Here is a 25313-nt window from a genome sequence, read left to right as displayed (position 1 = left end):
TAGTTTTTGTGGTGATGATTAGTGTTTATCAAAGTTATCCTATTTATAAAGAACTACAAGGAAATCCATAAGAAAAAGACAGGCAACTCAGTAAAAAAATGTACAAAAGAGCTGAACAGACAGTTCAGAGAAGCAATACCCAGATGGGCAACAGACAAAGTATGAAAAGATGCTTTACTTCATAATAATCAGGAAAATGCAAATCAAAACAACAGTTAGATACCATTTTAAACCCATCCGATTGGCAATATTTGAGTCTGGCTATACTAAGTGTTAGCACAGCTCTGTTGCTGTTATAACTATTATATGCTGCTGGTGGATGTATAAATTGGTACAGCCCTCTTAGAGAGCAATTTGGCAACATGTGGTAGACTTGAGGGTGTGCCAGCTGTACCACCAAACAGTTCTGTTCCTAGGTACGTCTTCTAGAGAAACATGGGTATGTGTGCACATAGAAACATGTATAAGCATGTTCTTTGCAAAATTGTTTGTAATAGAAGATATTGGAAACAATATTGTCCATGAACAGAATGTCTGAATTTATCATAATGTAGTCACTGCAAAACTGAGGCTGGCAGGTGGTATGAGCTCCAGAAATCTTAGTCTGGTGTTCGCAGTCTGTGTCAGCATATTAAAATTGGTAAAAAACCACAAAACCTAACAGAATGAAAGTGAATATGAGTGAAGAAGAGCTATATGATATTAATTTTTGAGAGATATATCAAAGACTCCTTTTTTGGCTAAATGTTAAAATTAAATTATTAATTTGTCCTAAAAGTGAAAATATTTTAAACTAGATCCATGGGCCACACTTGTGTCTTTACTAGCACTGTGAGTGATTGTGATGCACACGTTCTTGCTAAGATCTGCTGGCCAGAGGATCACCTAGGAGGCCATATTCTATACCTGGAGAATCAGTGCTTCTTCAGAACATGTCCTACAATTTGTCTTTTTTGACCTTCCTGCCATACCTGTCTGGTTGCTAAAATCGGTGAGAACTTTGATATAGCCAAGTGCAGTGAAAGCAGGGCTTAGTGAGAGCATACAAATTGATGAGGTTGTTAATCTAAGGACAAAAAAATGTGATCAAAGAACCATCTAGACATACAGGAGAAAGGATGGCAAGAAAAAGCAAGATACTTAATTTAATCATCTGAAACTATTGATGTTCTCCATTTTCTTTTGTTATAGAACAGTTCCAGAAATAATCCCAGAAAGGTGAAGAGGTGAGTATCATTATGCATTGAACATGTTTTGAAATGTAGTTTTATTTCAGACTTAGTTTATTAGCCTTATTTATTAAGTCTTCAGTATTTGTAGAGTATTATATGCCCTTATTTGAGTGGAGTTTCAGAGTAGAAAGCATAAGTAAGGCTCACTGAAATCTTGAAATCTACAAACAATACTTTTAAATACGTAGAGAAATCTTTGAACATATGCACACACTACACTGTAGACAGGCCTATGGGGCTATTGGTCGAGTAATTGGTTAAGGGCATTATTTTGGACGAGGCTGACAGAGGAAGTGGGTTTGGAGAGATGTTTTCACAAGAAGTGCATAATGGGAATTCCCTGGCGGTCCAGTGGTTAGGACTCTGTGCTTTCACTGCGGGAGCCTAGGTTCAATCCCTGGTGGGGGAACTAAGATCCCACAGCTGTGTGGCACGGCCAAAACATGCACACACACACACGCACGCACACACACACACACACACAAAAGAGAAGTGCATTATTTTGCAGATAAGCAGGTAGGGTAGAAATGGTATCATAACTTGGGGAAGAAAAAAAAGACCAAATGTTATGAAAATTATGGTGACTTGGTTTCTTGAACTGAAAAGAAAAGCAAGGATGTCAGTATAGTCAGCAGTGAGAGTGAGATGGCAGCAGGAGCCATTATAAGGCACCAGTACATTCCAAACAGTAGGTGATGTTTGCAGAGAGCTGATGCCTGATGCGGGTATTTGAATGAAGATGGGAGAGGTCTGTGTGTGAGATGATCAGGCTGTCAGTCGTGGTTCTAGTGTCAGGGAGGAGGGAGGAGGAGCATTTGTGAGACAGACTGTAAAGGAAGAGTAGACATGACTTGAGGGAACAGAGTTACAGAACTGGGTGAAGAAGATGCAAAGGAAAAAGGATATGAAGATTGTTCCTTGTGGATGAGATGCTGACAAGAGTCATGGCACTGATGGTGTTAAGGGAGTTGAAGACTTGACAGCTTAGGGGAGAGATAGCAATTTGTATTTGTTTAGTTTTAGGCGGTATTTGAACTTCCAGTTGTAGGAGGCTTACCACCAGCAAGGAATAAAGGTCAAAGGAAACACAACCAGGATGAGAGTTCAAAGAGATATATTTCCTGAGGTTTTGAGTCTAGAGGGAGAAAAAGAGAGGCCAGCGGCATACTGACAAAGAATGTGTTAAGGACAAAAGAGGAACCAAGAAAGGAGCGAAAAATAGAGGACAGAGAACCATATTGTTTCTAAAGAAAAAGGTTAGTATTTGCTACCTCATTATTCTAATAGTTGACTCAAGATATAAAAAGCCTAGTGCCTGACATGAAACCTACTAATATAAACAAGTTACATTTGATTTCAGTTTTGAGTTTATGGGCTTCTCTTAACTTTTAGATCTTTGGCACCTAGATTTGACTCTCCTGTGGAGAGGGAAAAAAACATGTATACTGTGGACTCCAGGTAAGAGGGAAAACTGTGAAAAAGAATTTAAGGATACATTTGCTCCTCTGACAAAAGTTTCTTAAGGGACTGTTGAACATCAGGCAGGTTAAATTATATTTCTACCTGAACTGTTTAATTGTTTTAGCACAATCAGGCCCACAAAGGGTCATTGTCTCTTGGAGGAACACAGTTTAGATGAATTCAAATGGCATGTGGTAAGTGTAGATCTGTGTGATACTCAGGTGGATTTCTCTGACATCTATGGAAGGTTTTAATATTGAAAGCAAATATTTCTATAAACCAGTGATTTGTTTTTTCAACAAAAGTACTCCTGCAGGAATCAGAATAGATCCACTTGGATCTGTTTTCCATTTTCCAGCTCCATAGCAGATTTCACTTTGAAAAGGGGTTGCTTTTGTGGTAGATCATGTGTTTGGGCTTAAATAAAGTATCTAAAACAAAGGAGGCCTATTTGCAACAGGGGGACATTGAATATGAGCTTAAAAAATAATAAAGAATCACCAAATATTTAATAAGTACCTAATATATACCTGGCACTGTGTTGGACATTGGATTTATGGCAGGAACAAATAGAAACAGCTCCTGCCCTCCTGGAGTTTTGAGGGGATGATGATTACATGAAAAAGTCTATAATTACAAACCGTGGTCAGAGGTCTGAAGGAAAAGCCATGACATGGTTAGAAATGAAAGCAGAACCCTTGGATGTAGAGTGAGGGGTGAGGCAAGGCTTTCTCTGGGGTCACATTTGTGGGGAGGCCCTGAGCTTCTGCAAAAGAGTATGTGGGAAGGTGAAGGTGGGAAAGGTGATGTGAACGTCGGAGGAGGGAGACAAGGCCATGTGCTGGGAGGGCAGTGAGCAAGGGCCCGGGGCCACGAGACCAGCTGGAGAGGGAGGCAGGGCCAAACAGGTGGCCCCTTGTAGCCCATGTAAGGGCTTTCTGGGCTTTGCTGAATGCAGGGGTGGGCTATGGGAGGGTTTAGGCAATAAACAGACGTGATCAGACTTAGTATTTATCACACTGGTTGCTTTGTGGATCACAGATTGGAGCGGAGGAAGGAGAGGAAGTGGAGTGTCCAGTGAACAAAGTTCTGCGGGAGTCTGATGGAAGTTTGGACTGATAGGGAAAGGTGGGCAGACACGAGCAGATGTGTTTTAGAAGGAGAATTGGCAGGGTTAATGATGGAATGTGGGGCATGAGGGAGAGGGGAAACCCAAGGAGTTGCCAGTGTAGGCAGGCTCAGAGCATGTGCTCATTTCTCTTGTAACAGCTTGGTGGTAACCGGGGAACACAGTGTGGCACTGTTTTCTAAAGTTTTATACGTGGGATAAGATTCTTTACCATGACTTTTGTTTAACCAGAAGGTGACTGACTCTCAGGGGTGATCTGTTATGTTGGGATGGGAAGAGGGAAGACCTATCCTTTGCAATTCAAGAATTTCTGTGAAGTGGATCCTTCTTATTCAGAAGAGGAGAGTCCTGCTTATTAGACAGTCCGTTTCACCAGTGCTGTTAAGGGAAAGTGGGAGGATGCGAGTGGGGAGCAGCGAACCCTGAACCTCAGAATAACAGTAACGTTCATCTTTCAAGGTTTATCAGAGATTTTACAGAAGTAACACCGCTTGACGCAGGTGGATTTGGCCAAGTTTTCAAAGCCAAACACAGAATTGATGAGAAGACTTATGTTATTAAATGTGTTAAATATAATAACGAGTAAGTAGTAATATTTTATGTTTTTGAATGGGAAGGTGTTTTGAACCTGCAACTGTTCTTTTTTATGTATCTCTCTTCTTCACTAGCGTATTATTATTATTTTTTAGTCCGCCTTAAAAATGTCATTCTACCATGAGGAGCTTGGCTTACTCTGAAATGATCTCACTTTACCATGGTTACTTCAATTAAAAAATGGATATACCACTGATCATCCTTTTGAGGCTGTCTTGGTGAAAACTAAACTTATAAAATCATTTAGCTTAAGACGACCTTCGATATTTTCTAGTTTCATCTCCTTATCTTACAGATGAAGGGATTGAGATCCAAAGATATGAACTGATTTGACAAAGGTAAAAGCTAGTGGGTGCTCGTTGTCTATTATTGCATAATCCACCACTCCAAAATGTAGTGGCTTAAAAACACCTAGTTATTACTAGCTCTAGTGGTCCTATGAGTTGATTGTGCTCATGTGGGCCATTCTTCATACATTCGCGGTCAGGAGTCATCTGAAAGCTCGACAAGGCTGGACATCGGAGATGGCTCTCTCACATGGCTAGCAGTGATGCTGGCTGTGGCTACAAGTTCCGCTGGCACTTGTTAACCAGAGCGCCTCCACATGGCCCCTTTATGTGGTCTTGGCTTTTCACAACTTAGTTGTTGGGTTCTAAGAAGGACTGTCCCAGAGCAACTCATCCCAGGAGGGAGCAGTCTTGGAAGTTCCACATTATATTGGTTAAACAAAGTCACTAAGAGCAGCTCGAGGGGAGGGCAAATAGACTACCTCTTAATCTGAGGAGTGGATGCAAGTATGCGGAGAGAAGGAATTCATGATGACCATATTGGACACTATCTACTATGGTAACAAGGTGGAGATTTAGAGGTCATCCTCTGGAATACCAATCTGCTGTGTTCCCACTATATACCAGTGCTTCCCATGTTTGTCTTATGTATTATCTGTGCCCTTCCCAAGACCCACCCCACTGCAATTACTGGGTAGCAGAACTCCTTCAGGAAGGAAAACACAGAGGAAGCAGGTCTTAAATCACATGTTCACCAGTCTTGCTTGTTGTTTTCTGGCAGTTGTTACTATTTGTAACTTGGCCCGACTGATCCCTCAAGGACTAGAGAAGGAGATGCAAAAGGGGTATGGGTGAAGGAAAATGACATGAGCAAAGGAGAAGCAGGCATGTTGTCCCAGTTGCTCTTCATCCAGTTAACCCAACCTACTTTCTGTCCCGTGGACAATGCCTTGCAGTTGAAATACCTTCATACCTACTCGGCATCAAAGCAAGGCTTTTTCCTTCTTCATCATTTTGCTTAACAGAAATGAAATACGGTTGCTCCTTCTCTCCCCTAACATCTTTTTTAATGGTAATACTTAATTATGATAAGGGTGCAGTATCTTGGACATTTCTAGTGGCTTCATAAATTGGTAAAACACAGTGAAAAATACACTTGGAGATATTAATCTAGAGCCATAAAAATGTTTATATGCTTTGACCCATGGATTTCCTATCTGGGAACCTATTCCAAGGATATTACCCAGATTATGGGAAAAGCTATTCAAGAAGATAAAAATCACAATCACAATGTCATTTATAGCAGTGAGAAATTAGAGCAAACAAAATGTTCAACAATGAAGAAATGATTAAGTATGTTTTGTTCTCTCCCCTGATCAATGGCTATTTTGCAGTCATTAAAAATGAGGGTTATATACTGTAAATATTATACATGAAATAGTATGATGCTGGAAGTTGCTTTAGAATAATCCAGGGGGAAGATGAGGAAGTAGGTAAGAGTATAAATGAAACAAGATTGTCCAGGAGTTAATAACTGTTTTATCTGATGAAACAGTGATGGCCAGGTAGGGGGTCATTCTACTATTTGCTCTACTTTTTTATACTTTTGAAATCTTACATTAAAAACTTTATACATGATGGTTATACAGATTGTATAATAATCAGGAAAATTTTAAAGCTAATACATTATATGGAAAAAAATGGGATAAAAATATACCCTATAATTACAAATATGTAAACATGTATATGAAGAAAGACTATAAGAAATAATCTAAAATAATAAATGATTATGTTAGGATTGTGTTGACATATGAGTAATTTTTTTCTTTATTTTTATAAATTTTACATCATATAGAACTTTTCAAATTAAAAAAAATTATAAAATGTTTGCTTATTTTCTCATCCTTGAAATCTCAAATTTATTTATTCCATTTGGCATAGAATTGTCATAGCTCTTGACTACACATCCCTGTAAAGCTTCCACATTGTGCAATGAAATTTCAGTCTCTCTGCATAGATCACCCCCTTTGTGTACTTTTGCCACACACTGAAAATTCTGAATTAGGTTCTTCATGCTGCTTGTGTTACCTACCACTGCTGCCCAAATGGGGTTTGCTTATGAAATCCAAAGCGATTTTAACACAAGTCTAAATAAAACATAGTGGATGATTTTTTTTAGCTCCCCCCCAGAAAAAAAATTCCATCACTGGCAGTTCACAGACTACTACGTATGACTTTTAAACTGTGATGTTTGGAATAATTAAGTTACTGTTTTCTCTCTTATGTTGAGAGTGAGAACAGCTGTGTTTTTTCTGTGTGTTCACTCTTTCCTTTTGAGCACTGCTGGCTTCCATTCTAAAACTCAGTGTGGGAACCATGGCGACTGTTTAATAAGGGAATATAGGTAGTTGTCTCCTGTTGCTCGAGGTGTTTTGTTGTTGTTATCAAGGATGGATACTGACGCTTTTATGTTCCCTGTTTCTTTTAACTAGGAAGGTAGAGCGTGAAGTGAAAGCTTTGGCAGTGCTTGATCATGCAAATATTGTTCACTACCACAGTTGTTGGGATGGGCTTGACTACAATCCTGAGCAAAGCATAAATTCTTCAAGGTAACTAAAAAGAAATTCCCATCGTCATAATGGGATAGAGGAAACAGTCATTTACTATGTGTGGGCCACTGGGTAAGGCCATTAATTATTACATTTAATAATCACAGCCAGAAACACTGAGACACTGTTATGCCTCCATTCTACAAGTAAGGAGACAATGAATAGTCTTACTCTTGCTCCAAACTTGCTTTAAAAAACCTTTTTTTAATTGTCCTCCATGGTTTTTGAAATCTCAGGTTTAGCTTTCCTGACTCTGTTGTTTAAGGTACAGGCTTGCTCACGTGCCCTGACTTCAGTCCAGGCCATAAACGCAGTCTTGTGAAGAAGGTTTGAACTTGCTGTAGATGCTGCATTTGGAGGCTCCCCTCCCTCCTCCACTGCCAACCCTCTTCTGTCCCTCTCACCTGGTTGGCAGGGTGCAGTCAAGGGGCCTCTTTTGAATGCCGTTATACCACTTATGGTCAGGTGGTGGGCAGTGAAAATAATTCCAAGACCCTGAGCTGTGATGGGTGCACCCTCCCTGCAAACCTTGCATTACTCATGTTTTGTCTCAGATAAGCCACTGCAAAGGGACTGAAGGGTTTTAAAGAGCTGGCACCCCCCTTGGAAAGTCACCCAGTGTTTCTTGGAGACAGTCCTTTCAGTACAATCCTGAGGCCACTGTGGGCCTGTTCATTCATCGTCTCCACACCATGTAATTGAGGACTTTATCATCGGTTTCAGAAGTACCATCAGCATACAGACTTCTTCAGCTTTCAGCAAATTCCTGGCTACCTTTTTCTATTTTCTAGCCAACATATGCTCAAAGAATTTAAATTAGTATTGAGGCCAACTTAGTTCAGAAAAAAAAACAAAAAACAAAACAAAACAAAAAACCATGATTAGCAAAATCAGTCCTCCCTGCTATACCTCATAGCAATTTGTTGGCACTTTTCTTAGAGTTCCTATCCATGTACTATTGTTTTAGGTTTGTTTTTCCTTTATCTCTGTCCTATTAAGCTATAATCCTCATGACAGCAAGGATAGTGTCTAACTCACTTTCTTATCTTTAGATGCCTGTTCTGTGCCTTTCACAAAATAGATGCTCAGTAGAGCAATGGTGAATTAAAATGTTTCAAAATTACTGTATATATTAATGAAATTTGGTTTTCTGCAATTCCATTGTATTTATGCTTCTATTCCTATCTATTAGCAAAGATAATCAAGGACCTTCAGCATCAAAGAATGGGCAGGCTGCTACTTTATAACTTAGCTAAACAAAGCTTTGGATACCTGGGAATTTATGATTTAAATAAAGACTGGGTTATTATGTTTTGATTCAAATTTGTTATATTTAGGTTTCTGTTTTGAGACATACTTTGGCATTTTTAAGAAGGTGCAATTTTTTTAATGGAATTTTAAGTGTATTTTTTTATAAATTTATTTTTATTGCTGCTTCTAACATACTGTGAATTTTATACCCAGATCAAAGACTAGGTGCCTTTTCATCCAAATGGAATACTGTGATAAAGGGACATTGGAGCAATGGATTGACAGTAGAAGAGGCAAGGAACAAGACAAATGTTTGGCTTTGGTATTCTTTGAACAAATAACAGAAGGAGTGCATTACATACATTCAAAACAGTTAATTCATAGAGACCTTAAGGTAAGTGGAAAAAGTACTTTGTTAGGAAATGATAAACATAATTTATTAATTTAAAAGTCTATCTTCTTTAGTTTTAGAATCGATTGACAGTCATGAGGAAATAACATCTCTGATCCTCTAAAGTTAGAATGGATCTAGCACTTGCCCCAAATACCAATCTATAGAACCACTCAGAAGGTCTCCAGGGCTGTAAACTTACGGAGACACTGAGCTCCACAGGAAGAAGCTCATTCACTTCTGGTTCTATTTGTCATCCTGGCTGATAGTCACACCCCAGTTGTAAACACTAAGAGCTTTAGTATACTGAACATTTCTGTGCAAATAATTATTGTGACTGGCACAGCCAGCTGGCTGCTCTGTCCCTGTCTCTACTGCTTCTCAGGCTTGTCTGAGAGGCAGAAGGGACTCTGGTAACTGGCTTTGGGAACATGGTTCTCTTAACCTTTCAGTCATTACTCTTGAGGGCAGTCGCAGCCACTAGGTCCAGAGTCTAGAATTTTCTTGGCATTTGGTTAGACATCTCTGCCCCACGATTGGAAAATTGCAGTAATCCAGACCTTGGAACATGTAGCATATCTTTGTATTTTCATTTTCTTCTGGCTTCCTAGCTTCTTTTATGGTCTAGTTGAGCAGTTTTCCCGTTTCCTCCTCAAAAATGAAAGAAGAGAGTCAGAAGAGCTTTCAGTCTCTCCTCCATACTCTACTCCCTGTGATTTGCCTACACTTATCACAAACTGGCCATGCTGAATCCTGTCACCGAACCTTTGCTCATGTTCTTGCATTGGACACTCTCTGCCTGTCCCCTTTGGTCCCAATTCCTTTATGAGCCTTTCCCAGTCACTCTGGATCAGACAGAAGCACCTTGTCTATGTGGACCTTGGCTCTCTGCTTACCCCACCTGTCTAAAAAAGCCAGGAATGAGAAACAAAGCAAAAAGTTCCTTGAGAAAAATAAGCAACCGTGTACATAGTTGTTTGTTTGGCGTAGGTAGAAAAAGATGGCCCTTAAGAGGTATTGCATCCTTGGTCTGCCCAGGGGCTGGATGTCTGATGCCTTCATGTAGGAGTCTACCTGGTTCCAGTATCTTTTTTTAACAGTATCTGAAGGTGTTCTTTGAAGTTGGAATGATATAATGACTCTGTTCAAAAGGATACATTTAGAATGGCTATTCCTCCACTTCGAAATAAATCATAGAGTTAAATAAGAAATTAAGCACAATTATCTATTTATACAATCATTTGCAAATAAATTATCTACTTACACAGTCATTTCCTCTACTCAGCAGTTTGGGTGTTACCTCCCAGACCCTTGTCAGGATGAGTTAGTGAAATTCTGATCGGTGCTCCCTTCTCCCACCACCTGGTCTGCCAGTTCCCTCCTGTATCCCGCACTGCTTGTGCTCTGTGTCGGGGAGTGATCTTTTCTTGTGTCTGCAGAGAATGTTTGCTCTATGTCGGCAGGTGCTCAAAGGTCAAACTTTAATACTACTGAGCCTTCTTTCATCTTCTTCAACTTCCTAGCTTCACTGCTACAGTTACTGTTTTCTCCTATCTGAGAGAAGATATGAACAAAGGTGTGCACCTTATTTTGTGATGCTTTGCAAAATACCTGCTACTGGTGGCTTTGCCAGAGAATGGTCTTTACCCAATAAAGCAAGCCCCTATTCTGTAAAGTCGACCAGCATTTACCTTAAGAACCAGACCAAAAATACTGGTGATGGACACAGAGGTTTCTGGAGTGAGGGCTTATGGCCTGAGGAGGTTCAGTCCCCCAATCGGCCCAGGCCCCTCGGTCAGCCTCAGCCCTTATTCCTGTACCTCCTGGATAAAGTTTGCTCCTTTTTTTTTAGCTGCACCTTGCGGCTTGTGGGATCTTAGTTCCCTGATGAGGGATCTAAACTGGGCCCCCTGCACTGGAAGCTCAGAGTCCTAACCAGTAAACCACCAGGGAATTCCCAGTTGGCACCCTTTTTTTTTTTTCACACCCTTTTTTATGCTCTACCATCCAACATTTTGCCTAGTCATACCATAACTGATTAGACAAAATGTGGCATCATGGTTTTTTTTCTTTTTAATGAACTATAAACAAGCAATCTAATATTTTTACTAGACAGTCCCATCCAGCTTATATATTTAGACAGTTTCGTAAATGCAACCTCCTATTTCTCAGAGCCAGGCTGTAGCCTTGTGTGGGACCAGCAGTTGTACTTGGAAACCCAACATCTTCCTACACTGTAACTTGAATACAGCAGAGGCACATTTTCTCTCTACATCCCCACATGTCTACAGCTTTCCGTCCATGTTACTGGTGGTAGGTTCCAATCTAACCATTAATTGTTCTAATCTAACTGCTGATTTCTGCATGGGCCTTTTCAGGCTGGTTCTTGGAAGCTGCTCTTTCAACCTGCTTGGGCTTGGGCTTGGGCTCTTCTCTTTCAGTTTCTTTACTAGGCCCTCTCCTAAGTGTTGTCTCCTTGAGTCTGTGTGTGTGTGTGGATAGCCCAACATTGCATTGAAAGTAGCTTTCTCAAGAATGGCAAAATATTAATTTCCTCATCAACAACCTTCATGTTTTCATGGTCTTTAGAATATTGGTCGATACCTTCTACAAAGTTGTGGAATTGTCATTCGGTTCTTCCATTCCTTTTTTTTTTCAATCTGCCTAAAGAATTATGTGGAAAAAAAATATTTCAGTGCTAGTCATCAGCTTCCAGTTAACTTGATATGCCTTCAACGATAGAGGGGGAACCTGCATATACTGTTCTCCATAGTGGCTGTATCAATTCAAAGATATTAAAAAAAAAAAAAAGATGGGCTATGTTTGTGAAGAAGTTGTCAGAGGCCTGGAGAAATAGATGTAAAGGAAGCCCCCAGGGGAAATTCTGCATATGATATTCTGCAGCATTATTGGGAATGGACTCATTCTGAGAATCTCAAAATTAGAAAGGATCTTAAGGGTGTCTACTTCAATCCCCATCAAATCCTGGACTCATATTTGCAACGTTTCCACCACGTGGGCGTCCAGCCCTGTCTTGAGTACTTCGTTGGATGGGGAACTCTCTAACTCCCATTCTTTGGACCACACGATTAGTATATCAGGATATATTAAGGCAAATCTTGTGGTTGTTTTCATCCTCTAGTCCTGGATCCATCCCCTGGGACCAGGCAGAGTGAATCCACCTTCCACTTATCTTCAGATATTTGAAGGCAGCTATGCCCCAAGCCTTCTCTGCTCTCAGCCAAGAAGTCCTTACTTCCTCAGCTAGCATTTTAAAGACTGATAATAATAAATTTCCTGTTTTGGGCTTACCTATGTAAGAGTAAATGCCTTATAAGTAAATGTAAAAATAGCTGTTACTAAATATGATTTGGATGTGTGATAAAAGTCTGTCAAATTGGTACTTATAAGTTGAAATTTTTTTTCTGTAGCCAAGTAATATATTTTTAGTAGATATGAACCAAATAAAGATTGGAGACTTTGGACTTGTAACATACCTGAAAAATGATGAAGCACGGACAAGTAAACACGGAACTAGGCGATACATGAGCCCAGAACAGGTGAGGTCCCCTTCCTTTCTGTTGGTATATATTTTTATCTCTTCCATTTTTTTAGCTATAAAAATAATAGGCACCTCTCATAAAATTAAAACAGTACAGAAGTAAATAGAATAAAAATGGAAAACTCTCCTTACCCTTCGTTTCTACTCTTCTCACTAGAGTTTGTGGTTTATCCTTTTAGATCATTTTCTTTGAGTTATAAAAAATATACAGATACAAATATATATTTACAGAGACTTTTTACATAAAAACATACATAAATACATTTTACAAGATACTATAATGTTATTTTGTGACTTAATTTTTTTTTACTCAACAGTGTATCATAATCTTTCCATAGCTGTACAAATAGATTTGACACATTATTTTTAACAAGTGTATTGTATGCCAAAGTATAGATATACCGTAACTCATTTAATTATTGTCTTATTGATGGGCATTTATTTAGGTTGTTTCCAACTTTTTACATTTATAGACATGTTATGTGTCTTCCTCCTCATCTTTGAGTCTAAAAACAAATATTTCGATGATAATCAATGATAGATTCTTTGAAGTGAAATTGTTGACTAGAATGACAGGTGCAGTTCAAAGTTGATACATACTATTAATGCATACATGTGGAACCTGGAAAAATGGTACAGATGAACCGGTTTGCAGGGCAGAAATAGAGACACCGATGTAGAGAACAAACGTATGGACACCAAGGGGGGAAAGTGGTGGTGGGTGGGATGAATTGGGAGATTGGGATTGACGTGTATGCACTAATATGTATAAAATAGATAACTAATAAGAACCTGCTGTATAAAAAATAGATAAAATACAAAAATTCAAAGAAAAAAGTTGATACATGCTGTGAAATTGTCATTCAAAAAAAGTGACTCTAGTATGTTCTACTAATGTGTACGAGAATGCTGCCTCCTCCCTCACACTCTCAGTCAGACTATGGAATTATCAGACTGCAGTTTTGGTCACTGAGATGAATGAGGTGTAGCTTGATCTTTTTTTTTTTTTTTTTTTTTGGCTGCGTTGGGTCTTCGTTGCTGCGCGCGGGCTTTCTCTAGTTGCAGTGAACGGGGGCTACTCTTCGTTGCGGTGCACGGGCTTCTCATTGCGGTGCCTTCTCGTTGCGGAGCATGGGCTCTAGGCGTGCGGGATTCAGTAGTTGTGACACACGGGCTCAGTAGTTGTGGCGCACGGGCTTAGTTGCTCCGCGGCATGTGGGATCTTCCTGGACCAGGGATCAAACCTGTGTCCCCTGCATTGGCAGGCGGATTCTTAACCACTGTGCCACCAAGGAAGTCCCTCAATACTTTCTTTATGGTTTCTGGGTTAATCATTTTTATTTTGGAGGTCCTTCCTACCACAAGATTATAAAAATATTTCGTGTTTTTATTGATACTTTAGTTGAATTAATTTTTGTATATATATGAAGGAGTATAACTTGATTTTCCCCATGTGGGTATGAAACTGCCCCATCACCATGTATCAAATAGTTAATGATCTAAAATATTCTTTTAACGAAAATTTGTAGAGACAAAAAGTAGAACAGAGGTTACCAGGGGTTGAGGGGAGAGAGGAATGGGAAGTTGTTGTTTAATGGGTACATTTTCTGTTTGGGATGATGAAAAAATTTCTGGAGATAGATAGTGGTGATGATTACGCAACATTGTGAAGGCACTTAATGCCACTAAATTGTACAAATGGAAATGGTTAAAACGGTAAATTTTATATATATATTTAACACAATATAAATATGCTATTTTATCATATATGAAATTCCCACACACTTATGGATCTGTTTCTGGACTCTATTCTGTCCAGTTGATTTATTTAATGTTTTTCCTCTTTAATATCATCCTGTTTAATTATTATAGCATTATAAAATGTTTTATATTTTAGCATTATAAAATTATTATAGCATTATATGATGTCCTGATAGATATCAGGACATTATTCTTCAATTAAAAAATGTTCTACCTTAAGCTTATACAGTACTGTAGGTCAATTATATCTCAGTGAAACTGGAAGAAAAAAATGTTCTTCGTGTTCACATTTACTATTCCAAATAAACTGCAGAATCAGTTTGTCATGTTCCACAACTGGTGTTGATGTTTTGATAGCAATTGCATTATATTTAAGGATTCAATTGAGGGGAATTGACATCTTTATATATGTGAGACTTCTTCTCCAAGAAGTCTCCAAGAAATTGGTATATTTCTCCCAATTATTCAAATCCTCTTCAGTCAGCTTTTGCCAGGCTATGCTATGGTAACAAATGACACTGATTTCCTAGTGGCATACACAACACCAAAGGTTTATTTCTTGCTCACGTGGTGTGATGGCTGCAGTCTTGGCCCAGTTTTGCCCCACGTGTCTCCTTCATTCTAGAACCCAGGCTGAAGGAAGAACCCTATCTGGGTATTGCTGTCCTCACTGCAGAAAGCAGCGTCAGAACCTTTTGATAGCTTTTAAGATTCTGCTCCTCAGTGGCATACATCACTAAAAGTCATTGCCCAGAGCAAATTGGCCAGCTCAAGACAAACACATGGTGGGGAAGTGTCATGCTGTCTCTGGGAGGCCAGTGCACAATTGGGAGCAATAATATATTCTACCTCAAGGCCACTTTTATATTCTTCAATGAAAATATTCAATGAAAATTTGTCTTTTCTTTATGAAGATTGCTCATATTTTTAAAGCTTTTCCCTGGATATGTATCGTGTTTTGCTATTAAAATGGGACTCCTTGTATCTTATTGGTTATTAGTGAGGCTGTTGATTTTTAAAATATATTTATTTTTAATTGTGGTAAAATACACATAACATAAAATTTACCATCTGTACCAGTTTTAAGTGTACAGTTCAGTGGCATTAAGTACATTCACACTGTTGTGCTACCATTACCACCATCCATCCACAACTTTTCATCTTGCCAAACTGAAACTCTGGACCCATTGAATAGCTCTCCATTCCCCTCTTCCCCCAGCCCCTGGCAACCACCATTCTACTTTCTCTATGAATTTGGCTACTCTAAGGACCTCTTATAAGTGGAATCACACAGTGTTGGTCCTTTTGTGACTAACTTATTTCACTCGGCATAATATCCTCAGGATTCATCTATGTTGTAGCGTATGTCAGAATTTCCTTCCTTTTTAAGGCTGAATAATATTCCATTGTATGGATATATCACATTATGTTAATCTGTCACATCGATGGATATTAGGGTTGCTTCTACCTTTTAGCTACTTTGAGTATCGCTGTATTGCTGCTATGAATATGGTTGTACAGCTATCAATTCATGAATGTTTGGCTTATATATAGACTCATTACTCTAGTAGGTGAGTTTTTTTTGTTTTGTTTTGTTTGTTTTTTTGGTTGATTGCTTACTGTCTATTTTCATCTTTTGGGGTTGTTTGTCCTATCTTTTTTTTTTTTTTAATAAATGCCCTTTAAAGATGATTTTTTACTGAAAGGTAATATATCTTTCAAAATACCCCTACTATTTTGTCATCTAAGAAAAAACACACTGAGCCATCTGATGGTTTGAGAGTCTAGAATGAAGAAGGAACACACCTCTTCCTTTGGGGACCATTCAGCATAAAAACATAGCAAGTTTTTTGCAAAGTGTGAAGGTAGAAGACAGTAGGGGACTAACAGCTCCCTTTTAACTCCCACTCTCTTAAATATCTCCTGCATCCTATATTGTCACATTTTATTGAGGAATAATTTATACACCATAAAATGCACAGATCTTAAATGCACATTTTTTTTTAGTTTTGACAAAGGCATAGACCTGTGAAACCTACAAGCCTATGAAAATGTAGAACATTTTCCTCACCCTAGAGTATTCCCTTAGACCCCTTTCCAGTCAGTCACTCCTCTCCACTGCCCAGAGGCAACCAATGCTCTGATTTCTATCACCATAGATTAGTTTTCCCTGTTCTTGAGCTTCATAAGAATGGAATCATATAGTATGTTCTCTTTTGTATTTGATTATTTCACTCAAAGTAACGTCTGTTGGAGAACCTCTAGTTGTTGCTCATATCAGCAGATTATTCTTTTTTGTGGCTGAATACTATTCTTTTTTTTTTTTAAGTTTTGGGGTTATTTATTTAGTTATCTATTTATTTATGGCTGTGTTGGGTCTTCGTTTCTGTGCGAGGGCTTTCTCTAGTTGCGGCGAGCGGGGGCCACTCTTCATCGCGGTGCGCGGGCCTCTCACCATCGCGGCCTCTCTTGTTGCGGAGCACAGGCTCCAGACGCGCAGGCTCAGTAATTGTGGCTCACGGGCCCAGTTGCTCCACGGCATGTGGGATCCTCCCAGACCAGGGCTCGAACCCGTGTCCCCTGCATTGGCAGGCAGACTCTCAACCACTGCACCACCAGGGAAGCCCTGAATACTATTCTGTTGTATGAATATACCGCAATTTGTTCATCCATTCTTCTGTTGATGGACATTTGGATTGCTTCCAGTTGTGGAATATTATGAATAAATCTGCTATGAACATTTGCATACAGCTGATTTACTGGGCACAATTTTAACTGCTTCACCTGCTCGTCTCATCTAACCCCGCAGTTAAACTATGAGGTTAAAACTACTGTTATCTCCATTTTATGGTTGAGATTATTCCCACATTGATGGTGATTCAACTATTTAGCGACAGAGATTTGAACCTGGGCAGTCAGACTCCACACACCTTGCTAATAAACATACATTTTTGTGTGATACATTTTGGTCAGGTAACTTTTTTGGCTTTAGAAGGCATGGATGTTCATATCAGATGAGTCACAAATGTAAATATACTTTGGTTTCTTCAGATTTCTTCTGTGAAAGACTATGGAAATGAAGTGGACATCTTTGCTTTGGGGCTAATTCTTGCAGAACTTCTTCACATATGTTCCACTTTGTCAGAAACAGTGAAGGTAAATAATCTCACAGAAAGAATTAAGCAACAAATATTATTGGCCGTCATGTCCAAAGTGCTGCTGCAGACAGTTATTGCCTTCACGTGAGGATGGGCTGGAGCATATTAGTGCTGACTGCAAATGAAATATGAATTTTTATCCCTTTCATGTTTGGGCAACCAATACTTTTTGTTAAAGACCAAAAACTTTGGTCTTCTTTGGAAGGTGTGTACATCTCATAAAACTGTAGCTGTTTCTTCCTAATTGAGTCACTCTGTAAAATTGTTTTGATTGCCTGCTTTGCATAAGACCCTGTGCTACGTGCTCCAAGGGTTATGAAAATAAATAAGCCTTGTCCTCAAGGAGCTTATATTCTAGGAGGAAAGGTAACATAAGACAATGCTGTAAATGTTTTAGGAGAAGGCATGAAGTCTAATGGAAACAGCTAGGAGGGAGTTCTTGCCAGCTGTAGGGATTTAGGTTTCATGGAGACATTTAAATTGAGCTCTGAGGGACTGGTTGACTTCTAAATAGTCCAAATTGGAAAGAAGGCCATGTGGAGACAGGAATGTGAAAAGTGTGTTTGGGAATAGCTGGCCGGTGTCATTTTTATTGGAGTATATAAGTCAAGGAAGTAATGGTTGATGGTACTGGAAAGATATATTGGGGCTAAATTAAGGCAAGAATATGGACTTTCTTGTGGAGGCAGCAGGGAGCCACTGAAGCCTGCAGGCAACTGGATATCCTAGTCTGAAGCTCAGTAAAAGGGACTCACCTGGATTCGACAGCCTTCTCTGTAAAACAGGGATAATGAAAATATCTATTGCATGGGGTTCCAAAAAGGATGAAGGGAGATAATTCATATGGTGCTCTTAACACTTCAGCATGCTGTAATGTTCAGGATGGTTATAACATGGGGTGGGTGGAGGAGAGGATTCCTGCTTGCTTCTTGGCTAAAGAGATTTTCCAAAGATCTAGAAATATCCCAGATTTAGGGTATCCCCAGCTTTAGTGCTTCCTAAGTTTGTTTTTTTCTCCAAAGTGAATAATTTCCTAATGAATATATATGTTTAATTTTTAGCTTTTTGAAGATCTAAGGGATGGCATCTTCTCAGATGTATTTGACAACAAAGAAGTAAGCACTTACAAATAATCGGAATTTTATTTATTGCAATGTTTTATTTCCTAGTATTGACTCTTACTATCATTACAGAAAAATCTTCTACAGAAATTACTCTCAAATGATCCCAAGAAACGACCTAACACATTGGAAATACTGAAGACTTTGAAGGAGTGGAATAATATTACAGAGAAAAAGAAACGAAATACATGTTAGATAATTAAAAAGTATCCTTCTTCTGATACTCCATTTTCCTATAACTATCTAAAGTCTGCTTGGGAATATTAACGGTATTTATCTTCTATTTTCCTTTCTCTCTTAATTTTTTGCCACATTTGCAGAAAGGTTTGCATTTTTTCTTACTTCAAAAACATTCTTACATTTGCCTTCCCCTCGCTCATCTCCTTATTATGAAGATGGGGGAAAAAATCCCTCAAATTTTCTTTTTAATACCAATTAGTGAATCAATTAATGAATGACTATTTATTAAATGCCTACTGTTTCTAGGCCAAAAAGATATAAGATCTATCTCTGTCCAAAATAGCTAACAATCCAGCTGGAGAAATATGGTAACCATGAAAAGATAAGTATAATCACTTTGGAAAGCAATTTGGTATCATCTAGCAAAGTTAAATGTATATTGCCATTCCTGAAAAGCCATCAATTCCATTGCTACATACATGTGCACAGGAATGTTCATAGAAATGCCGTTTATTATAGTCAAAGGAACAGGAAACAACGCTAATGTGCACCAGAAGAAGAATGGATACATAAATTGTATTCACACACTGGAATACTATATAGTGTTCTATAGTGAAAATGAAGGAATTACAGCTAAATGCACTAACATGCCACATCTCTCAGGAACATAATATTAAGCAAACAAAGCAGATTGCAGAAAACACTGTATAAAGTTCAAGAACATGCTAAGTGAAATGTGTGCTTAGGTATTCAAACAAATGTGGTAAAACAATAAAGGGGAGGAAAGGATTGAGAACTATTATTAGATTCTGATAGTGATTGTCTCTGAGGAGGGATGGGAGTGATGTGATTGGAGAAACGGACTTCCGAGGTAACAGTTAACTTTCTTTTCTTACACTGGCTGTTGAGTCCACTAGTGTTTACTGCATAATTATTCTATTTCTCTTAAATACATTTTGTACCTATTATAATAGACACTTTAAAGAGATGATAACTATGCTGTAAGACAGTAGCTGAGCATAGAAAACAATCAGTCTGGAGGGGTGAGATCACTGTATGCTGAGGAACCATGGCACAGGGCTTAGAAGTGACACTCCAGTGAGACTTCCAAGTATGTGAAGGATTTAGATGAATAGAGAGGAGAACAGTTGGGCAGTATGGGCAAGGGGCATGGCATGCGTTCTGGAAAAGATAGATTTGAGGAACATTGGGTATACTAGTTTGTTTCCCTGAATTGCTGTAGGGAATGCCAGAAAATAATATGAGCTGTATCTTGGAAGAACCTGAGGGTAACTTTAAGCTTTATAGCATCCAGCTACCATTCTAGAATTGTCGTATAATTTTACAATTTTTAAAATGAGCCAAATTTAGGCTTAGCAGAAAAATCATAGTAATAGATAATACTTTTGTGAAGGCTTATAGCAATTTCTAAAAAGTGTTACTAAAAGCATTTAATATGGTCTTCAACTCCCATGCAGTATTTGATTAAGGCAAGGTTCATCAATGGATACTAAACTTATTGGTTGGGTTGAAAAGGCGTTGGGAAACAGGAGCCTCAAAAGGATTTAAATATAGTCCCACAGATGATATTACAAAGGGGAAAATGTATCTTTAAAATGGAAAGATCTTGTCACCACAATAATAAAGTAATTAAATTTAGCATCACCGAAAGTGGAAGAACCTAATATCATGACGCTCCTGATGTGATGTAAGAATTATACACTATCACCTATTTAGTTTTCTTGCCCAAAGTGTTTCACTGGAATTTAATCATGAGGAAATGATTAGACAAATCCTGAAAGAAGTCATTCGATAAGGTAATTAACTTGGATTTCTCAAAAAGTCAGTATCATGAAAAAAAAAAAAGTAGGGGAATTCTTCTAAATACAAAGAGACTAGAGACATATAATGACCAAATGCAATGACCAAATGCAATGCTTGAATCTTGACTGTATACTTGATATAAAAAAAAAGAAAAACCCAGAAAATAGCTATAAAAGACATTTTTCAGGTAGTTGAGAACATTTGAATATAAACTGCATATTAAATGACATTACAGAATAATTGATAATTTTCTTAGATGTGATAATGATATTATGGTCATGCCGGAAAATGTCTTATTCCTAGGCAATGCATGCAGAAATACTTAGGGGTGAAGTGGCATGACATATGCAACTTCCAAATGTTCAGCAAAAATCAATGTGTACATATATATATAGAAAGAGAGAGAGAGAGGAAATGTGGCAAAATGTTAACAATTGAAAAATTGATAAATCTAGGTGGACAATATAGAAGTGTTTCTTGTATTATTCTTGGAGATTTTCTGTAGGTTTGAAATTTTTCTGGGTGGAGAGAGATCTTTTTTAAGAAACTGATATTATCTGAATTTGATGAATAAGGCTAAACTCAAAAGAAAAACCAATGAATGTGGCAAATTAGTGTGAATGTGGCCTTATTTTTACCTTCTTTCATTTTTTAAATTTAAGTATAGTTGATTTGCAATATTATATTAGTTTCAAGTGTACAACATAGTGATTGAATACTTTTATATATCCTTCTCTCACTTTAATATTTCTACTACTATGAAGTAAATAAAGCATCCCTTGACACTTTTATTTATTTGAGTATATATTTTCTCAGCCTCAAAACTATAGTAAATAAAAAGTATCCTCAGGCTTCCCTGGTGGCGCAGTGGTTAAGAATCCACCTGCCAATGCAGGGGACACGGGTTCAAGCCCTGGTCTGGGAAGATCCCACATGCCGTGGAGCAAGTAAGCCCGTGCACCACAACTACTGAGCCTGTGCTCTAGAGCCTGTGAGCCACAACTACTGAGCCCACGTGCCACAACTACTGAAGCCCACGCACCTAGAGCCCATGCTCCTCAACAAGAGAAGCCACCACAATGAGAAGCCCACGCACCGCAATGAAGAGTAGCCCCCCCTCGCTGCAACTAGAAAAAGCCTGCACACAGCAACAAAGACCCAACACGGCCAAAATTAAATAGATTAAAAAAAAAAAAGTACCCTCTTATCAGAGGAGGAGAGGGGCAAAGGCCAGGGACCTTATTTGGTAATTAAAACATACATACATGCAGAGATTTTGAAGAGCTATTGTGACCTAGCTGCTTCACTAGAAACAGAACTTCTAGGAAATTTTTATTACTAACCACACATATATTTTTTATTAAATGTGCACATATTTAACATAAGTACATATATATGTAACATACTCAGAGCATGTATGTTATTTGTGTTAGGTATATTTAGTATAAATACACATATACATATATAAGTGTGTGTTTGTGTGTATGGCCAGCTATATAATTTGTGGGACCCAGTGCAAAATGAAAATGTGAGGCCCTTTGTTCAAAAATTAACATGGGGCCTTATGCAACCACACAGGTTGCGTGTCTATGAAGTCAGACTTGCGTGTACATACACGTGTATACACACATATATACATACATGCACACGTATGTATGAAATGTTTAGGAGTCTAAAAGCAAGCTTTTCCCAGATTCCATCATCCAGTGTACCTACCTGAGAGAGAAACTCATAGCATCTATTTCCCACTTCAAGTTCAGCATAACTTGATGTTCTTGGCATGCTAACTTTTTCATTATGAATATGGAATAATTTCAATATTATTCATATTTTTAATGTTTTTGTGTTAAAACATACACAAAAGCAGAGACTAGAATAATGAAACTCTATGTACTCATTACCCAGCTTCAACAGCTATCAATATTCTGTCTTACCTGTTTCATTTACCCCTTCCTTTTAAAAAATGTCTTTTGCTGGAGGATTTTAAATGTCAGGCATTGTATCATTTCACTTGTAAATACTTAAAGATGTATTTCTAACAGATTAGATCTTTTAAATTTTAACCAAACCACGATATCATTGTCACTCAACAAAATTAATAAGGTTTTCTTAACTATCATGTAATAATCAGCCTGTATTGAGTTTTCCTATCTCAAGAATGTCTTTCTATAGATTGTTTAAATCAGGATCCAACATTTCATTTAGTTGGTATGTCTCTTTTACTCTATAACATTCACCTCGTTTTTAATTTCTTTCCTCTTGCCATTTATTTGAGGAAGGAATAGGTCATATATCCTACAGAATTTCCTTCACTTAGGATTTGGCTGATGGTATCCCCATGGTGTCTAGTTAGATCTAGAAACTTGATTTGATTCTGTTCTGAAATTTTTTTCTGAGAATACTCCCTAGGTGATACTATATACCTTCTTTTGCTTCACTCCAGGAGGAGCATGTCTGGTTGTTCTGCTTTCCGTGATTTTAAGTTTGGTCAGTGGTTTGTGGTGGTGTCATCTACTACTATCAATCTTCCTTGTCAGTCTTTCACCTAATGGTGTTAGCAGCCATTGATGATTATTGCCTGGATCCATTATTTCATTAGGGGTTGCAAAATGTGATTTTCGGAGTCTATCAAACCTCTCGTATTTGTCATCTGTGATTCTTCTATGAAGAACTTTCCCTAAAGTTGAATGGGACAGATGGGATAAATATTTATTAATTTTTAGAATGAAGTGGCATCCCAGCAACGTCCAAAGGTGACAAAGTTTTTTTTTTTAGGCAGGAGTGTGATCCAACCTATACTTTGAAAGTGTTTAGACTGGGTTGGAGCAGGAAAAGACTATATTTGAAAGGTCAGAAGTCCGAGAGGCTAAGAGGGCCTGAACAATGGGAGGGGACAGAACCAAGAGGAGCTGGCAACTAATTGGATGTGAGGATTTAGGGAAACGTAAGTATCAGAGATTACCTCTAGCTTGGTTGGATGGTGAGTGCCAGGAGTATGATGCCATTAAAGAAGGTACAAATCTCAATCAAATTAACCCTGTCAGAGAGCCATGCATATTTCAGAGATATTTTGTCTCACACTGTTATCTATCACACAGTTTTTAGTTAGAATTTAAGCCAATAGTGGGGCCGCTTTTCACGTGTCACCATGGTGAGGGGGAGCACATTTGGGAGGTAAAACACTAGATCTCATTTGGAGATGCCAAGTTTGAGGTACTGCCATATATTCAGGGCAGGGTGTAGAGCAGACTCTAGGAAATGCAGGAGGAACCTGGGAGAAAGGATGAACTGGAATCATACACAGAAGAGACGTGTATGTTATCTGGAAGTAAGCGCTGATGCTTAACTTTGAATCCAAGGGATTGCCCAGGGAGAGATTACATAGAGGAGAGGGCTCAGAACCAAAAGCACAGCAGACCCCTCCATTTAGATATTTACTCTTTATATCTAAATGTCAATCCACTCCCTAATGTCTGTGATTCTACGTCTGTGACCGTGAGCTATCCCAGTCACGACATGTCTTCAGGATGGTCACAGATGCAGGGACTACAGTTGATAGATGTACAGAGGCCCCCCTATTGGCTTACACTCTGACTAAAAACCGTGTAATGGGTAAAACTCTGAGGCAAATCAAATATCTCTCAAATATGTGTGGCTCTTGAGGGGTCAGTTTGATTGAGATCTGTATTAGTTTCCTAGGGCTGCTGTAACCAATGACCACAAAATTGATGACTGAAAATGACACATTTTTATTCTCTTACAGTTCAGGAGGCCTGAAGTCTGAAATGGGTTTCACTGGGCTCAAGTCAAAAGTGTTGGCAGGGCCGCACTCCTCTGGGGGCTCCCATTCTGCATCCCACGTTCAGCATTACCTGAATAGGCCCCAGCCACACAGGTCTGCTCAGGGTCACCTCAGTAGGCTTTTGTGCTGAATGGCTCTCGGCTACGGTTTCTACCTGAAATTCCCTTCAATCTTTTTTTAAATAACCGCTTTATTGAGACATAATTCACATACCATAAAATTCACCCCATTTAAAGGATACAGTTCAATGGTGTTTAGTATATTCAGAGTTGTGCAACCATCACCACAATCAATTTTAAAACATTTTTGTCACCCCAAAAAGAAACCCTGTACCCATTAGCAGCCATTCCTCATCTTCCTCCAACTCTAGGCAACCACTAATCTACTTTCTATCTCCATAGACTTGCCTATTCTGGACATTTTGTTTAAATGGAATCATACAGTATGTGGTCTTTTTCACTTAGTATGTTTTCATCTGTGGTATAGCATGGATGGAAATTCCTTTCCCTTTTATTGCCAAATGATATTCAATTATATGGATATATCACATTTAATTCACCTATTCATCAGCTGATGGACATTTGGGTTTCTACTTTCTGGCTAGTATGAATAATGTTGCAATGAATATTGGTGTATGAGTTTTATCTGGACACGTTTCCATTTCTCTTGGGTATAACTTAAGAGTGGAAATGCTGGGTCATATTGTAACTCCTTTCTCATAACTGCATATCAAAGTTATGTTCAAAGCCCAAATTCAGTGCTTCCTCCATAGTGTTCTACCATCTCCCACTCGGAATGAAACTTCTCCCTAATACTTCAGTTATATAGTTCTTCAGTATTGTACCTACCAGTTTGCTTTGGAGCTCAGTTATTCCTGCCTGGGTGTCTCCCTCCTTGTAAATTTCTGGAAAGCAGGGACAGGCTCTCTCATTTTGATTTGCCCCAAGGCAG

General features: G+C 38.5%; 1 protein-coding gene across 1 annotated transcript in view; it reads left to right on the top strand.

The window, feature by feature from the left end:
• The window catches only part of EIF2AK2 (eukaryotic translation initiation factor 2 alpha kinase 2), a 35408-nt gene extending 12861 nt beyond the window's left edge, over positions 1-22547 (top strand). Inside the window, exons 8-16 of the mRNA XM_068564535.1 lie at positions 1192-1226; positions 2625-2690; positions 4282-4404; positions 7196-7312; positions 8777-8957; positions 12386-12514; positions 17329-17433; positions 18497-18550; positions 18629-22547. Coding sequence (XP_068420636.1) covers positions 1192-1226; positions 2625-2690; positions 4282-4404; positions 7196-7312; positions 8777-8957; positions 12386-12514; positions 17329-17433; positions 18497-18550; positions 18629-18751 — 933 coding nt within the window. The 3' untranslated portion in view covers positions 18752-22547. The remainder of the gene's footprint in view (positions 1-1191; positions 1227-2624; positions 2691-4281; positions 4405-7195; positions 7313-8776; positions 8958-12385; positions 12515-17328; positions 17434-18496; positions 18551-18628) is intronic.
• The last annotated feature ends 2766 nt before the right edge of the window (positions 22548-25313 follow it).

Source organism: Eschrichtius robustus, chromosome 15 (assembly GCF_028021215.1).
Source record: "Eschrichtius robustus isolate mEscRob2 chromosome 15, mEscRob2.pri, whole genome shotgun sequence".
Taxonomy (NCBI): Eukaryota; Metazoa; Chordata; class Mammalia; order Artiodactyla; family Eschrichtiidae; genus Eschrichtius; species Eschrichtius robustus.
Note: the sequence above shows the minus strand (reverse complement) of the source record. Positions and strands in the feature narration are given on the sequence as shown.